The sequence below is a fragment of the Podarcis cretensis genome, assembly GCF_951804945.1.
Source record: "Podarcis cretensis genome assembly, chromosome: 5".
NCBI lineage: Eukaryota > Metazoa > Chordata > Lepidosauria > Squamata > Lacertidae > Podarcis > Podarcis cretensis.
The window spans coordinates 7,159,111-7,177,491 of NC_137174.1; the positions used below are offsets into that span (position 1 = coordinate 7,159,111).

The window sequence follows — 18,381 nt, forward strand, 5'->3', positions numbered from 1 at the left end:
ACAACAATTTCACAAGCTCATTGAAAAAATATGGGAGAGAGAGGAGATCCCAGCAGACTTTTGGATGCTAAAATTATCAACCTTTTTTTTTTTTTTTAAAAAAAAAAAGGTGATCAAGCGGATTGTGGAAACTATTGAGGCACCTCTTTATTAGCTGCGGTCGGCAAAACTCTTGGAAGGATGTTGGTAAACCATCTCCCAACCAAATCCAGTGCTACCCTTTCTGAATCCCAAAATGGTTTTCAACCTTCCAAGGGGGCAGTGGACATGATTTTCTCTCTGCTTGACAGCTTCAAGAAAAATGCAGAGAACAAAACTAACCCCTGTATATGGCGTTTATTGACCTGACTCAAGCCTTCAACACTGTAAATTGTAATGCCCTGTGGACTGTCCTTCTGAAAACTGGCTGCCCAGATAAATTTGTGAACATCCTTTGGCTCCTCCATGATAATATGACAGCAACTATCACAGATAACAATGGCTCTCAAAGTGAACCATTCACAGTGGGATCAGGTGTTAAACAGGGTTACGTTATTGCCCCAACTCTATTCACTATTTTCATTGTCTTGATCCTACACATTGTCAAAGGGAAACTCCCCACCAGGGTAGAAATCATGTATCGAAAGATGGAAAGCTCTTTAATCTGAGTAGACTGAAAGCAAAGAGTAAGGGTACCATAACTTCAATCATAAAGCTTCAGTATGCTGGTGACAGTGTAGTGTGTGCACTTTGGAGGATGACCTCCAAACCATCCTAAATATCTTCGCAGGAGCTTATGAAAAGCTTGGCCTATTACCCCACACCCTAGAAACCAAAGTGCTGCACCAACAAGCACAAAACAACCGCTCTGCAGTGCCACAAATCCAACTCAGTGGTGTAACATTGGAAAGTGTTGATCACTTCTCCTACCTGGGCAGTTATCTTTCCACAAGGGCCAACATCGATGCCGGAATCCAGCATCACCTAAGCTCTGCGAGTGCAAATTTCTCCCAATTGAAGCACAAAGTGTTTGAGGACCGGGACATTCACAGGGAAACCAAAATACTTGTTTACAAAGCTATCTTACCACGAACCTTACTGTATGCTTGTGAAACATGGACCATTTATAAACGCAATCTCCGACTCCTTGAAAAATTCCATCAATGGTGTCTCTGAAAATTTTTACATATCGCTTGGGAAGACAGGCGAACTAATGCCAGTGTACTGGAAGAAGCAAAGATCACTAGTGTCGAAGTGATGATTCTTCAACATCAACTTCGTTGGACTGTTCATGTTGTGTGGGTGCCTGATTATCGTCTGCCAAAGCAACTACTCTATTCCGAACTTAAAAATGGTAAGCGTAATGCTGATGGTCAACAAAAGAAGTTCAAAGACTCTCTCAAGGCAAATCTTTAAAAATGTAGTGTGAACACGACAACTGGGAAACACTGGCCTGCGAGCGCTCCAATTGGAGAACAGCCTTTACCAAAGGTGTCATGAACTTTGAAGACGCTCAAACTCAGGACCAAAAGGAGATACAAGCTAAGAGGAAAGCACGGTTAGCAAGCCCTCACTGTTATCAGCTACCATCTGTGAACCTCTGTCCCCACTGTGGAAGGACATGTGGATCCAGAATTGGCTTCCACAGTCACAGACTCACTGTTAAGACTGTGTTCATGGAAGACAATCTTACTCGGCTACGAGTGATTGCCAAAGAAGAACTGCTATGTTGGGTATGTCCAACAGGTTAACCTTTTAGTTCAGTGCAGTTGTATCATATATCACAGGTCTTAGCCTTCCTGTCAGGTGTCTGCTTTTGTCATATTTCAGTAAATAGTAAGTTGCTTCTTTTGACTTCTTCCTCAGGAAGCATTCCATAAGTGTGGGGGAAGAAAGGCCTTTGGGGATTCATGCTTCCGTGGTCAAAGCCATTGAAGAGGTGTGATTAGAACCGTGGAGACCTTTTTAATATGGTGATTCATGAGGTCCAGGCAGGAACTTCTGCTTTGTTGAATTCCCCTGCCTCTTGTAATTATACAACATCCTAAAATGATTTAACATTTTATTCCTTGGGGTTTTTTTTTTTTGGGGGGGGGGTGTCCAGACGAAGAAAATAGCTACAAATGGATATTCTATCATGTTTCAGTTTCTGCTTCTCTACCATTTGAGTACATTTGGATTTTTGTCTACATTGCATTTCTCTTTCCAATCATTATGTTTTTATTTCCTGTCCAATTTTTTAAAAAGTATTAGCTTTTTACAGCTTCTCTCGCATTCCCATTGCGCCCCAATATAATGCCTAAGGGATTGTTTTGTCTCTTGTTCTGCCCCCGCCCATTCTCTAAATCATGAATGGAATTGTTGAATAATAGATCCTCATATGCCTAAAAATCTCCCATTAAGAACTTCTAGCTTGACTACCTGTGAAGTTTATTGTTAGTGTGGAAAGTTCATTGATATGGCAGGTGCAAAAGACGGCCTGTCTAATTTTAATAGTTCTTCTTTGTGGGTCTTTAACTAATCTACATATGGGTTCCATGCCTGCACAGAGCAAAGTCAGAAGTCTTCTAGAGCTAGGAGATTTTGGTGGACAGCTCACGCCTAAGGGAAGTGGCTCTCACCTTTCTGCGGTGTTCCTTCATGATGGCTCCTGTTGTTGCATCTTTAAGAGCCTGCACTTTGCTCTGTTTCTGAAGAAAGCACATGCCTAGTTTTTATTATCTTTTCATCCACTCTTGATTTCTCCTTTCCATTAAATGGAAACTGCTGCTCTTTGAAGGAGCTTCAAGTCCTTCCTTTCTGCCTCCAGTTGGAAGGGTGAAAAGAGCAGAGTGGGACATACTGCAAATAATAAATGCTAGGCAGGGAGGTTAGGGACGCGGGTGGCGCTGTGGGTAAAAGCCTCAGCGCCTAGGGCTTGCCGATCGAAAGGTCGGCGGTTCGAATCCCCGCGGCGGGGTGCGCTCCCGCTGCTCGGTCCCAGCGCCTGCCAACCTAGCAGTTCGAAAGCACCTCCGGGTGCAAGTAGATAAATAGGGACCGCTTACCAGCGGGAAGGTAAACGGCGTTTCCGTGTGCAGCTCTGGCTCGCCAGATGTAGCTTTGTCACGCTGGCCACGTGACCCGGAAGTGTCTCCGGACAGCGCTGGCCCCTGGCCTCTTAAGTGAGATGGGCGCACAACCCCAGAGTCTGTCAAGACTGGCCCGTACGGGCAGGGGTACCTTTACCTTTACCTTTACCTAGGCAGGGAGGTTAACCCTGCAATCCTGCTTGATCTGGGTGCGCAAGAGAGTTCACTGCAAGGAATTCTCTCACGCACCTGAACCTTCTTTGGTGGGCTGTGCTTTGACCAAAATGGCCATGTGCTGCAAAAAGGAAAGCTTAAAGCAGTCTGCGTTGAAACAGCTTCTGAAATGACTTCCTTTAGCAGTGCCTTGCTGTCTGCTTTGAAGTCAAGACTTCTAATCGCCAAATTCCCTGGATATATCTTTGCCCCATGAAGTCGATCTGACCTGTGGAAGCAAAAAGGTTCCCCACTCCAGCTAAGCCATGGGTAGGCACACTAAGACCCGGGGGCCCAATCACCTTCTAAATCCGGCCTGCGGATGATCCAGGAATCAGCGTGTTTTTACATGAGTAAAATGTGTGCTTTTATTTAAAATGCATCTCTGGGTTACTTGTGGGGCACAGGAATTCGTTCATCCCCCCCCTTCAAAATATAGTCCTGCCCCCCACATGGTCTGAGGGACAGTGGACTGGCCCCCTTCTGAAAAAGATTGCTGACCCCTGACTGCTAAGTCAACCCCCACCCATCTGAGAAATTCTTCCTCTTGCCAGTCTGAAGCAGAATTTGTCCCTTCCCTTCCCTCCCCCTCATTTTTTTGCAAGGAGCAATTTTGGCAAATTTTACCTTGATCTCTAGTTCATGGTAAGATTTTTGGCACACACACACACACCTCCAGGTGCAAAATCAGCTACTTAATTGTTTTGCAGTGTTTTAAGTATGCAGATGCTAATGTAATTAATGTAGGTCAAGGAGAAGATGAAATGGACTGAAAATTGTTGCAAGCTATGTATGCTCAAATTCTGGAATTAATTTTAGAAGTTCTTCTAGTTAAACCAGAACTCAGCAAGAATTCAACACTGCAAAGATCCAAGTAGAGAAACCATAAAGGAATTGAAACAAGTAAATATTCTCATCCCCTCTCATAGTGGGGAAATCTGCAAGTCATAGACTTCTCTTGCAATTCTCTCCCGCTATATGTCCCTGGCATGGGGATTTTAAATTATTATTGGTTAGTACAAATGTCTGCTAGTCTAACCTACACAGTGAGTGGCATGGCAAAACTGTTTCTGGACTTTGCCACCCACACACTGATTTATTTTTACAGTTCATATATCATTTAACATAAACATCTCTAAGTAGATTATAAGAATAGTGTAATTGTAAAATCAATCGTAAAAATCTAAGAGAGACATAATCACAACTCTGGGTAGTGTAATATGAAAAAAACATTTCAATGCTCATGGAAAGACCAAATAAACAAAACTAAGGCAAACTAAGGCCCGGGGGCTGGATCCGGCCCAATTGCCTTCTAAATCTGGCCCACGGACGGTCCAGGAATCAGTGTGTTTTTACATGAGTAGAATGTGTGCATTTATTTAAATGGGGCATAGGAATTTGTTCATTTTTGCCCCCTTCAAAATATAGTCCGGCCCCCCACAAGGTCTGAGAAACAGTGGACCGGCCCCCTGCTGAAAAAGTTTGCTGACCCCAGTCTAGACTCTCCTATGTGGGGAGCTTTTATATATATATATATATATATATACAATGAGTACATAAGGCAGCTCAGAAGCAAGGCTAGTATAAGGTGGTCAAAATTTTGGCAAACGTGCTGCAAATCAAGTTTAGATTCTCGGATGATGCTGTTATGCTGTACAGCTACTGTTTTCGATGTGGCTTTGGGCAAATGGAACTGAACCATTGCATGTCTCCACATGTCCCTGTCCATGTGTTAAGTTCTTCATTAGAGGTCCTTCTCAGGGTTCCCTTGCCATCTGGAGGCACAGTGGCTCCATACCTTGCAAAGTGTCTCCAACACAGTTATTGTTACTGTAAGGCATCAGAAGATCTCTTTGGAGGTGGGGGGACAGAAATTCCTGATAGAGGGGGCGTAGAAGAGACCTGAGAGCCTCGGACATTAGAACACCAGACTGATGGACAGGATGTAATGGTTAGAATGGACTGACATAACCCGAAACCAGGAAGAAGGGATGTTGGATTTAATTAGAAAAGAATTTCTTCTTATATATTTTCTTTTTGGAATTAGTGTGATACTAATGAAATATCAGAATATGTTGGAAAGGAATTAATTGGCTTTAGTAGAAAGGTTTGAAGGAGGTATGCATAAATATGGTTAAAATTTTGAAATTTTATGGTTCTTAAGGTAAGACAAGGTTAAAGAAATCAACGGTAAATTGAATAACAGAATATAGTAAAAGTTGGAAAGGATATGTCGAGTTAACGGGGGGGGGGGGAAGAGAGACAGATTGTTAAGACAAATTATTTAAATAAATACTGTGAAGTAAGGGAAGAATTTGCTGAAATAATGAATTAAGATAGAATACAAAAAGGCAGGTGTGAGGAGGTCCAAGAAATAAGTGAATGAAAGGATGTAATTTGTATTTGTATTTTTTTTGTTATTCTTTTTTCTGTTTTTTGTTGTTTTGTTGTTGTATTTTTGTTTTGTTGTTGTATTCTTTATTTTTTTTTTTGAAATTTTGAATAAATATCATTAAAAAAAAAAAAAATTCCCGATAGTGGTGATTAATATGCTACAGAATGTTTTAGCCAAGTAAACATTTCAGAAGAAACACAAAGAGTACAGCATAGTCAAGTCCGCGAGTCTCCTGTTCCTATCCATGAATGCCACAAACGTTTCAACCTTTGCCCCTCCTAACAGCAACATACAGATTAGTCACCCAGATTGGCAGATCATTGGCCACACAGGTAATTTGCTGCTCTGCTGCTTCTGTGGGTGTTTTCCTGGTAGCAGTGAAAACACTCCTTAGGCCATGTCAGGAATTTGTTAAATATATCTTTTGGCGTTCGAGTGACTAAGAGTTTGGGATGGTTGTAGCATGCTGTGCTAATGAATGAGTATGTTTTTTGCTTTTTTCTTTCCACTGGGTGTCGCTGTAGCACCATTAAAAATATTTAAATAGGGCATTAAAATATGCTGTGTTTGAATATTTCTCCTAGCCTTCAGCCCAAATAACTCAATGATGTTTCATAACTAGAAAGTTAATATTTCCAAATTTGCTTTGAAAATGGTAATTTTGTATCATAGCCCTGATGAGCTAGTTCTTTTGTGAACTTTTAATTTTATTTAAAATGGTATGGTCATATAATTTATCTGTCTTTTTTAAAAAAAAAAATTAAATAATTTCCCACCTAGTTTAAAAACAATAAAACAAAGTTTTATTTTATTTCCTCATTTCTACTATAAAATATTGATAATAGCACCAGCTGAGGTGTAGTTTGAACAGCCTATCTAAGAATATTCCTTATTTCAATAAAAATTTTGGATCATAACATCCTTGCCAGAAGGCAGTCCCACCACAAATAAAAATACATTCCTGTATTTCCACATCCTTTCCAACAACTGGAAGATTGACTGGAGGTGATGAGGAAGAGTTGAATGGGTGTATAAATGCCATCTGTAATTTATTTTTACTTCAAATTTCCATTGTTCTGGCTGATACTGAATTAAAAATATTTCCCCTCCAGAATCTTTTTCATATATCCTCTACATTCTACAATGTTCCCTTGCAGGTTTGTTTTCCATGTAAGTGCCAAGCTATTTGCAGATACATTAAGTACGTTATTATATCTTGCTCTACAGTTTACGTACAAATGCTTATAATTTGTACTATTGTACTATAAATCTACCATTGCAGATCTATAGCTATAGGGATATTGCGCCCATAACATAAAGAGTAACAAGTGTAAATATATAAACAAATGTACGGTCTGGTTTGCATGAGAATGAGCAAGTCCGAAGGTTCCCATTTTTATGTTGTGAACTGCCCTGTCATCTTCAGATGAAGGGCGAAATACAAATTTACTAAATAATAATAGCAATAATACCCAGAAGGGAAATCAAGGCCGCTTTGCACTTCTGGTGTGCTAGCCAGAACTGACCCACAGTGTGACTTAGTGATATGTGTGAACCAAGGTTTGTGGTTTGTCTCCCCCCCCCCCCCAAAAAAAAAAAACCCAACCTGAAACCAATAATAGTTCTTGGTTTACCCCTCTTGGTAGGTTTGGGCAGACTGTGTTAAACTAAGCCATGGCAAGTTGCAGGCAGTGCATCTTTTGGGGAGAGCAAAGCAGCTGCCATTTTCCTTCTGGGTCCCTACTTGCTTGCTTGTTTGGTTTAGTATTATGCATGACCTCGATTTATGGCTTAGTGCAAGTGTGCAGGTTCTGGAAAAGGAGTCGATTTGCTGCTTCCTGGACATTTTGGTTGCAGCTCGTGGTTAGTCTGGAAAGAGCCGAGCCACAAGTCCAGGTTTGGATGATATGCTAAGTCAAACTAAGCTCAGCTTGGTGCAACAGCAAAACTACCACAGTCTCTTGGTGGTTGGACTTAAGGTGGTGTGCAAACCAAGCCTATGTCTTCTTACAGCAATGCCTTATCTAGTACAGTGGTACCTCAGGTTAAGTACTTAATTCGTTCCGGAGGTCCGTTCTTAACCTGAAACTGTTCTTAACCTGAAGCACCACTTTAGCTAATGGGGCCTTCCGCTGCTGCTGCTGCTGCTGCTGCCGCGCCGCCAGAAAACGATTTCTGTTCTCATACTGAAGCAAAGCTCTTAACCCGAGGTACTATTTCTGGGTTAGTGGATTCTGTAACCTGAAGCGTACATAACCTGTAGTGTATATAACACGAGGTACCACTGTATCATAGGTAAAGGTAAAGGTAAAGGTACCCCTGCCCGTACGGGCCAGTCTTGACAGACTCTGGGGTTGTGCGCCCATCTCACTCAAGAGGCCAGGGGCCAGCGCTGTCCGCAGACACTTCCGGGTCACGTGGCCAGCGTGACATCGCTGCTCTGGCGAGCCAGAGCCGCACACGGAAACGCCGTTTACCTTCCCGCTGGTAAGCGGTCCCTATTTATCTACTTGCACCCGGAGGTGCTTTCGAACTGCTAGGTTGGCAGTTTATAAAGTAGATTAAATGAAGCCAGTTATTAAATTGTCCTATTTTTAATCTTCTGTCTCTCAACAGTATACATCCCCTAAACCTTACCATTCCTACTACTCTCTAAATCAGGGGTCCGGGTCAGCAAACTTTTTCAGCAGGGGGCCAGTCCACTGTCCCTCAGACCTTGTGGGGGGGCCAGATTATATGGGGGGGGGGTGCGGATGAACAAACTCCTATGCCCCACAAATAACCCAGAGATGCCTTTTAAATAAAAGCACACATTCTACTCATGTAAAAACACGCTGATTCCTGGACCGTCCGCGGGCCGGATTGAGAAGGCGAATGGGCCTTAGTTTGCCAACCCATGCCTAAATCATTCTTCACTGACCTGGTACCTTACAGATTCATTGAACTACAAATCCTATCAGGTCCAGCCAGAGCATGCAGGTTGTAGCCCAGCAATATGTGGAGGGCCCCTTTACTAACCCCTCTTGAAAATAGTCTACTATGGGTTCTGGACCACTTTTTCTTTTCATTTTCAGGAGAAGTGATTGACTTCACGGTTCAGCATGCCGTTTCTGAAGCCAATGGAGGGAGACCCAACGCTTCCAAGATAGCTGTGATCATTGTATCTGCCCCATCACAAGATTCCATGGAGGCTGCTGTATATTCTGCAAGAGTCAATAGTAAATATTCTGCCACTATTTTTATTTTTATAGTACGAGGGTATTTTGGAAAGTAACTCCATTTTTTTAAATAAGCCCTGGGAATTGTTGTTGTTAGTGGAACCACATAACTGTGGATATGTTGAGACAAAAGAATGTCTGGCAGAAAAATGATTAAGAGTTCCTTTTCCCTCTACATTGTCTCTATTGCAAAGTACCCCTTTCTGAGACCAGAGGCTTTGCAACCATGAAAACATGCGAGTAAATCCCACTCCCTCAATGTCACAGCACACACTGGTCCCGCTCCCAAGCGCAGCCTTTCCCTCCCTGGCTCTTTCCAGGTGTCTTACATTCAGACCCTCCAAGTGTCCCTATTTTGCAGGGATAGTCCCACGTTTACAGAAGTTGTCCCAGTTTCTAATGCCTTGCTTTACCTTCTGACGTCCTATTTTCATTGGAGAAATGTTGGAGGGTATGGAGTTGCGTGTGAAGACCCCCCCAAGCATGAGGTCAGATAAACCGTATCCTCCTCCATGGAGGGCACGTGTTGCAGTGAGATCACCATAAACCGCCTCCCTGTTGTGGGGCAGGACTGTTTGGATAGCCACAACACACCACTGGTTGCCCCTCAGTTGCTGGGGCTGAAATTTGGACACAATAGACACAGAATTTAGTTTTAGGTTTTTGGCATTAATTTTTGGCATCTTTATTGATTACAGCATGTGAGTGGTTGCTTAGGCATTGGTTCCAGACTACCTGAACCTGCTTGTGGCAGGAACAGGACTGACACTGGGCGCTACCAGAGGTCAGTAAGGGAAAGCATCCTGGGGGAGTGAGAAGCTGGCTTCAGTCTCACAGCTCACCCCAGATGCTCCCAGGGGTTCTGGAGTGGCCCTAGCCCCTTGACAGGGTTTGGACAAAAGCAAGGCGAGCCCCTGGATTCCTTTAACGGAATTCCCTAGCAGCAGCGATGGAGGGGCAGGCACAGCCAACCACGTCCCCTCCCCAAAACATTGAACCAATGCCTAACCGCCAGCCTTACAAAGTTGTGACGATTTGCTACACGGTAGGCAAAAACCAAATGGCAACAGCCAATCAGCCAAATGGCAAAATTCCTACCGGGACCCTGCTCCAAAATAGCAAGGCCAAAGAACAGCCCTAAATATAGGGTGGGAGGGCAGGTGATTCGATGCAGGTCGCGAGAAAGAGCAGCTCTCCAGCTACATGTAGCCTCTTAAATAGCCCCTTGGCAGCCAATAGACACCCAAACCAGCCAAATTTCAGCCCCAGCAACTGAGGGGCAACCAGTGGTGTGTTGTGGCTATCCAAACAGTCCTGCCCCACAACAGGGAGGCAGTTTATGGTGATCTCACTGCAACACGTGCCCTCCATGAAGTAGGATACGGTTTATCTGACCTCATGCCATCTGAAGGCTGCCCTGTATAGGCAAGTTTTTAAATGTTTAATGTTTTATTATAAATGTTTACATATAAGGCAAGCAGTTCAGAGAGGCTAGGGCAACCCAGTCAGATGAGTGGGGAATAATAATAATAATAATAATAATAAGTTAAAGAACTTCCAATGAAGCAAGTCCACCACCTTCTAAGGGTGTATTTCAATATCCCAAACTTTTCCTTAGGGGTCGCATTGCTTCCCATTGGAGTTGGAGACAGATACGAGAAGGCACAACTGAGGACTTTAGCTGGGCCATCTGCCCCTGACAGGATAATTGAGCTACAACGCTTTGATGATCTTCCAACTCTGCTGGCATCGGGTGATACATTTTCCAGGAAACTTTGCACAGGTGAGCTTCAGAAAAACAAACCAAAAGAAAACAACATCACCACAACAGGATATATGAGGTGCACTCTTTACTTCTTTAATGGCTTCCATTATTCTCAGAAATTGCCGCTCTCTTTTCATAAGCTAGAGGATCCTACTTTGTAGACGTTCTTCAAGTATGCCAGTTCATCACATAGTGAGAGATGAAGAACAAAACTTGTTAAGAAGAAATGGAGACTATGAGCTACACATTGCCAACTCCCACCCTGGTTATTTATCTGCTTTGTAGCTTAAAACAAATTTTGTCAGAAAGCGAGAAACTTAGAAAGGTCCCAAGTCCAGTATAGGGTCAAGTTGGGTGTGAATAGGGCCACCACTGGTAAGGGTGGACAAATCTGTTCTGTCTTAGTCTGTGGGCACCTTGAGGTGTGTCCCATTCTGCTCCTGGGTGGGGTTTTTTAGGATGATTCCATGACCGGGTGGTGCTGTGGGTTAAACCACAGAGCCTAGGACTTGCCGATCAGAAGGTTGGCGGTTTGAATCCCTGCAATGGCGTGAGCTCGTTGCTCCCGTTGCTTGGTCCCCGCTCCTGCCAACCTAGCAGTTCAAAAGCATGTCAAATAGGTAGATAAATAGGTACCGCTCCGGCGGGAAGGTAAACGGCATTTCCGTGCGCTGCTCTGGTTCACCAGAAGCGGCTTAGTCATGCTGGCCACATGACCCGGAAGCTGTATGCTGGCTCCCTCGGCCAATAAAGTGAGATGAGCGCCGCAACCCCAGAGTCGGTCACGACTGGACCTAATGGTCAGGGGTCCCTTTACCTTTACCTTTTATGACCATAAAAAAGGTCAAAGGGAATCAAGAGGGTTACACTCTCCATCCCTGTGCTGACATACCATCCCTAGTTAAGAAGGAAGAGGCTACATAGTCATTTGTTAGAATATATTTCAGGCTAATTTTCTTCTGAAGCTTGTATTTTATTTTATTTTTACAATACTTTTTATTGAATTTTGTGGATATATCAAAATTGAGAACATAATAAAAATGTGAGGAGCAAAACTTAAAACCCGCAAAGGATGATTCCTCAGGATACTGCAGCAACAATAACATATGTTGTGACAAGTGGTCAGTGCTGAAGCCTGTATTTTTTGAAACCACAGTTTAGTAGTCCTTACCACCCTGCATAAATGAGATATTCTAAATGTGTAATGATTGCTTGTCTTTCAGAGCCTGTCTTAGAGTGCATAGATGAGGATGGGAATGTGAGGGCAGTAAGTAGATGCAGTATATGTTTATATTTACATTATATTTACATTTACATAACTTAAAGATTCTATGTGGATGTCCAACTAATCAAATCAGCCTGCAAAGCCACTTGTGTTGGGGAATGTCTCTAGATGACTTCTGTTTTATGGGACTGGGTGTGCAGAGGAATAAATGCCTTTTAGGTTGATGGTGCTCAACCATGGAAGAAGAGCTTATTATTTTTGGCTAATATATCAGAACTGTCAACATTTAGCAAAACATCAGGGGAGTGGAGAATGTATAGCCCCAACCCAAACGTGGTGCCACCTAATGTGGCCCTTTCTTACCTGATATTTCTAGTAAATTTTAATCAAGCGACTGTCTACAGTTTCACTCCTGATGTTTTCATGTTGGAATAAGTAAGAGAGATCCTGTGCTTTACTGGCATGTTTCTCTTTTGAATTTTGTACGACTAAGCACGAACTCATATACTCTCATCGTAAAGTCCTTCATAGGACCAATACCATTCTCTTCAAGTGTTGTATTCCATCATATTAATTGTTTCACATTTTGGCATGTCTTTCTTGCAGAGGGGACAATCCAGTCAGAGCTAAAGACAACTAAGTCCCATTGATCTCAGTGGAGCAAACATATATACATTAAGGTTACCAGACACCCCCGTTTCCCAGGGACAGTCCCCAGATTTACAAATCAGTCCCCTGACAAAATCCATCTATTTATTAGGAAGTTGAAAAGTGTCCTCGGATTCATTGAAAATAATCTGGTAACCTTAATATGCATGCTTAATTCTCCTGTTGAAATCAGTGGGAGTTGAAAACACTGACTTTGGCTGGTTCATGTCCAAGTGTTTCTCTACATCGTTCATATTTTTGCACACATAAAAAAAACCCTGTTCCTTTCTTTTATTTAATTGTCCAAGGCTATTTTAGCAGCCCAAGGAGAGTATCATCTTGCTTTCTAGTTTTAGACTGTAGATCAGTCTGGTGGCTACTTACCAAATGCTCTTCCATTGTTATCATTTAAACATAGAATCCTATTTTAACTTCAGTATGTCGTTTTTGCTCAGCCTGGTGACAAATGGACATTGCTGGATCAATGTCACACTGTGACATGCTTCCCGGGTGGCCGCACAGCTCTGGAGAGCCATGGAATTAATTGTGAGAAGATGCCCAGACCAACATGTCGCAACAGTCTCCCTGCTATTAAAGTAGAGGAAACATGTGGCTGCCGCTGGGTGTGTCCATGTGAGTAGTTTGTTCTGCTGCCTTTTCATCCTCCCTCGGTACTTGACAGAGTGAATTAAGTAACAGGCATGAGAGTTTCAGCTTACCTGAACTTAACACATAGAGCAACACATCTTTACAAAGACTCTATACTTCTATAAGTAGAGGATACGTGTGAAACAGGTAGCCTGGAAGAAAGCTGACAGTGGCTCTAGGAAGGCGTGGGTTGGCAGTTCGAAAACTGCTCACTCTCAGGAGCCGGGCTGCAGACAGCAGCTTTCTCTCAACTATTGCCAGCTGGCTCCTCTTACCACCTGTAATTGTGGCACTAGAGCGCAGTAGAGGACTGGCACAGTGGTATAGAGAGCAAGGCTCCAGAATCCAACTGCTCAGTTTCCCCTGTTGCTTTGCCTGTCAACAAAGAGAAGATTCAGGGAGGTAGCCGTGTTGGTCTGACGCAGTCGAAATAAATAAATTAATTAAAAAATTGCCCAGTAGCACCTTAGAGACCAACTAAGTTTGTTCTGGGTAAAAGCTTTCGTGTGCATGCACTCTTCTTCACATAGGATATCTGAAGAAGTGTGCATGCACACGAAAGCTTATACAGTAATATCTCTGCGAACGTCCACCTCGTCTAGCGCCCATTCTGGCGAACATCCACAGCAAACCCAGAAGTACCAGAATGGGTTACTTCTGGGTTTGCCGCTCGCGCATGTGCAGAAGCGCAAAATGCTCCACGCACGTGCGGAGACATGGCACTCTGCCCTGTGTCCTTTTTGCCTAGTGGCCTGGCTCCAGAACGGATCCCAGGCTCAAAACAAGACATGATTGTACGCAGAACAAACTTAGTTGGTCTCTAAGGTGCCACTGGACAATTTTTTAAATTTATTTCAACAAGGAGAAAGTTTTATTAAAATGATCGGGTCCCCTGATGGTCGTTTTTGTTTTTTTCCTGCCACTTTACAGGCACGTGCATGGGAAGCTCAACCAGGCATATTGTCACCTTTGATGGACTGGATTTCAAACTGACAGGCAATTGTTCCTACACATTGTTTGAAGACAAAGAACATGATATTGAGGTTGTTCTTCGCAACAGGCCCTGCAGTTTAACCCCAAGATTCAATTGCATGAATGCCATGGCGATCACATACAAGGGCTTGTCTGTGCTGCTCTTCAGCAACATGACGGTAAGCCATTGTAGTGGGAAAAATGCTTGACTGGGGACTAGATAAACAGCTTAGAGTTGTAGTATAGCCAATGAAGAAGAAACGAGCCTGGGGATGGTGTTCAACTAAGGTTTACTCAAGGTAGACCCATTGAAATTAATGGACCTAGTCACATTCCTTCATGCCACTGGGTCTACTTTGAGTATACTTTAGCTGAATACAACCTTGAATCTTGCAGCTGGCTAGAAGGAACCTTGGAAGATCCCCACCATATTGAAATAAAATGGCAGTTGGTTTCCAAACATTTGATGAAGAGCATCGCCCTCCACTTGGGAAGCCTAGCGCCAAAACAAGAGGCAGCTGAACCTAAGCCAAAAAAAACGGGCAAAGTCACCCAAAGTGACATTTCGGTTGACCATCTTGATTCAAAATGGCAGCCAGTGTCCCAACAAACACCGCTACCTCCACTTCCAGAACACCCTTGCCAAATTTAGCTGTGATCTCTCAAGAGTTGGCCTAACCTATGGAGAACAAAGAGATGGACAGACAGACAAATCATTTTCCAAAATATATAGTATGTGTAAAAACCAGTTCCCAATGTTCCATCTCTTTCCAGTGTCACCCAAAGCAGAACCCGGGACTGAGCTATGCTTACAAGAGCAGTCTTGATTCTCAGCGGCTGAAACTAGGGCCATCTTTACCTGGGCTTGCAAGGGGTGTGGGGCACCCAGGTGCCGAATTCTGGGGGGCGCCAGGCACCGGCCGCTGAAGCCACCTAAGCTCTTAACTATCTACCTGTTATGAAATAATAAGTAATTTTGATCAAGCTAGAAAAACAAAATACATATATACCTAGGTATTACCGAAATGTATATCTCCTGTTTCACTAAAGGACTTTCGACTTTGTGTGCTCATTTACCAAAGACGAGCTGCACCAGCAGCGGTGCTTGTCATTCACAACAGCAGCATTTGACTCAGTGATAACGCTTGTCATTCTCAACAGTGCCGTGCGCACGAAATTAACTCTTACATCAAAATATTATGTTGTGTATTGTATTGAGCTGCTACGTGGCAGCGGGGTCAGCGGCACCTTTGACACGACTGATGTTTCTCCTAAGTAGGTGCCTAAACAATACTTAGAAGTTTAAGTGTGGTGGTGTTGTATACTTCAGTATAAGTGTATTGTAAATAAATGAGCAAATAAAAAAGTTTGTTTCTTTTTCCTCCCTTCTTTCATAAACAAGAGATAAGGCTTAAGCGTGGTGTCTGACATAAGCATAATAAAAGTTAATTTGGGGTCTAAACTAAATTTGGGGGTGCTGGGCGGATCTTTGCACTCCAGTGGCGCAAATGATAAAGACTGCACTGGCTGAGATCTCGGGGGAGTGGAGAATGTATAGCCCCCATCCCAAATGTGTTGGCCACCTAATGAAGTCCTGTCCCCCAAATGAGTCAGTCATTCACCTTAATCACCCAGTGTTTTACCAGTTGCACTGGCTCCCGGTGGAGTATAGGGTCAGGTTCAAGCTGCTGGTCTTGACCTTTAAAGCCCTTTGTGGCTTAGGGCCCTCATATTTACGGGACAGCCTCTCCTGGTCTGCCCCACAGAGGACCTTAAGGCCCATGAATAACCATAGTTTAGAGGTCCCAGGCCCTAAGGAAGTCAGATTATCCTTCACCAGGGCCAGGGCCTTTTCAGTGATGGCTCCGACCTGGTGGAATGCTCTATCCTATGAGACCAGGGCCCTTCAGGATTTAACCTCCTTCTGACAGGCCTATAAGACAGAGCTATTCCACCTGGCCTTTAATTTGAATTCAGCCTGATCTTTTATTTCCCTTCCCTTCCCTCCCTCTCCCCTTTTATGAAGATTACCCGCTCTGAGACCCCACAGCTAATTCTCCCCTGGCCTCCTCGCTGGCTCAAGTAGGACCAATTCATCCACCTAGCCCTGGGGATTATTCTAATGCTTATTTCCCCTAAATTGATTTCTGAATTTTGAATTTTATTGTTATCCATGTTTTTATACTTTATTTTATGCTGCTTTTACAATTAAGTGTTTTAAATTTGTTGTTAGCCCCCCTTTAGCCCAGTTTTTGAACCAGGAAGAGCGGGGTATAAATAAAGATTTATTTTTATTATTATTATTATTAATCGTCTACATTACCCTCAAAGCAATTCACAACAATGCATGGAAACAACAAGAAGCTTTTCTCATTTTTTTTTTCAAACAGGTTGCTGTGAATGGCATAACAACTAATGTTCCTTATGCTGATGGTCATGTTGCAGTCAATGTCTATGGAGCAATAATGCACGAAATCCGGTTCTCTCTTCTGGGTCACATCCTCTCCTTCACTCCAAGCAACAATGAATTTACTTTACAACTTAGCCCAAAGAGCTTCGCTTCAGAAACGCATGGCCTTTGTGGTATGTTAGAAAATTTTACACTTTGGGTGGTTTTCAGGTAGTTATCAGGTAAGGGTTTTTAATGTTTTAAATGGTGGGCATTTCATATCAACTCAGCACGGGCTTTTCCAGGGGAAGCAAAACTGGGGCAAAACAAGAACAACAACAATTGATTATTTATATACTGCCCATCGGACTGGGCTGCCCCAGCCGCTCTGGGCAGCTCCCAACAAAAATTATAAAAACACAACACCACAGCAGAACAAAAAACACTCGGACATGCAGCTTCAAAGCCCAGACCTTTGCCTAGAAGTTTGGATGAGCCCTCTCTAGAAAATAGTGTGCATTGGAGATGGCATAAACCAATTCTCGCCATTCTCAGAAATCTTCTAGGAACTTTTGATTAGAATTGTGTCTGCCGCTCACCTAAAGTACAGAAAATGTGCAGGGGGTGTAGCATTCGGTGGAGCAAATTTGAAGGGTCCTCTTCAGGTGAAACGGCTGTAGCAATTTTGAGATGGGTCTAACGTAATTTTGGTAGGATTAGCAAACGTTTTCAAGTCCGGGTCATATACATATTCTAAGCTCAATTCCCTGTTGGAGATAAATAACTTCTAAAGCTAAGATATTATAATATTCTCTTCTGTCCCTCTCCTGTAGGGATCTGTGACCAAAACAGTGGCAATGACTTGGTGCTAAGAAATGGCTCCTTTACATCCGACAGCAGCATCTTCATTGAAGAATGGACAGTGAAGCAGCCAGGGGAGATCTGTGAGGTGAACAGAGCTGGCCAATGCGTTGGCCATGCCACGACGAAGTGCAGTATCTTGCTGTCTCCTCAGTTTTACGAATGTCACCAAATCATTCCTCCAAACTTGTACTATGCAGCTTGTGAAGAAAACAACTGCTATGGTGATGAAATATGTGAGATCATATCTTCCTACGCACACCTCTGCAGGATGCAAAGGATCTGTGTGGATTGGAGATCTCCAGAGTTTTGTGGTAAGGATTTCACTGCTTCTTATAGAAATACAATCTTCAGTAATCCAACTTGGTCTTTGAGCTGCCTCAAATTTCCGAACACAATATTTAAGCCTTGGAGGTGGGGGTGGGGAAGAGAAGGTTGGGCATTTCCCCCCCCCCTTGACTACCAGCAAAGACAACACAGACACATGTATGACACACACACAGGTGTGAAATGTATACCTTTTAATTCAGACTGTTGTCCTCCCTGCTTATAACTGATTTTGATTTTGCTGCCTCCCAGCAGTAACCATGCAAATATGTCTACACGTTCATAAGCAGGGTGTGAAGAAAGTAGCCCTCCGCTCTGGTTTCTTCCCAGTTTTTGATATTCAGAGAAATACTACTTTGGACGTGGAGGCTGGTTTTGTTTTGTTTCTATTATGAAACCATCCTCACTAATAGCTGTGGGTAAATTGGTTGTTTACACTGACTGTGGTAACTGCTTTACAAAGATGACTAAGGGTGAAACTATATACAATTAAATACATGCAATTAACCGTGGTGAGAATTGCTCTTTGAAATTCAGTTGGAGGTTTGGTAAGCCACACCTTGATTTGGATCCTCCCACACTTTCTCTTTGCTGGGGCAGAGAGAGCTCCGTTTTTCTCGAGTTGACCCTTCCCCTTCCCGCTCCAATGGAGTCAACCATCATGGGCTCT

The 18,381-nt window shown here is 43.2% G+C and overlaps 1 protein-coding gene across 1 annotated transcript in view; it reads left to right on the forward strand.

Moving 5' to 3' along the window:
• The window catches only part of VWF (von Willebrand factor), a 164,641-nt gene that overhangs the window by 87,721 nt on the left and 58,539 nt on the right, over window positions 1–18,381 (forward strand). Inside the window, exons 31-37 of the mRNA XM_079975009.1 lie at window positions 8,733–8,876; window positions 10,495–10,659; window positions 11,865–11,908; window positions 12,970–13,147; window positions 14,093–14,313; window positions 16,525–16,717; window positions 17,357–17,698. Of these exons, the coding sequence (XP_079831135.1) occupies window positions 8,733–8,876; window positions 10,495–10,659; window positions 11,865–11,908; window positions 12,970–13,147; window positions 14,093–14,313; window positions 16,525–16,717; window positions 17,357–17,698 (1,287 nt within the window). The remainder of the gene's footprint in view (window positions 1–8,732; window positions 8,877–10,494; window positions 10,660–11,864; window positions 11,909–12,969; window positions 13,148–14,092; window positions 14,314–16,524; window positions 16,718–17,356; window positions 17,699–18,381) is intronic.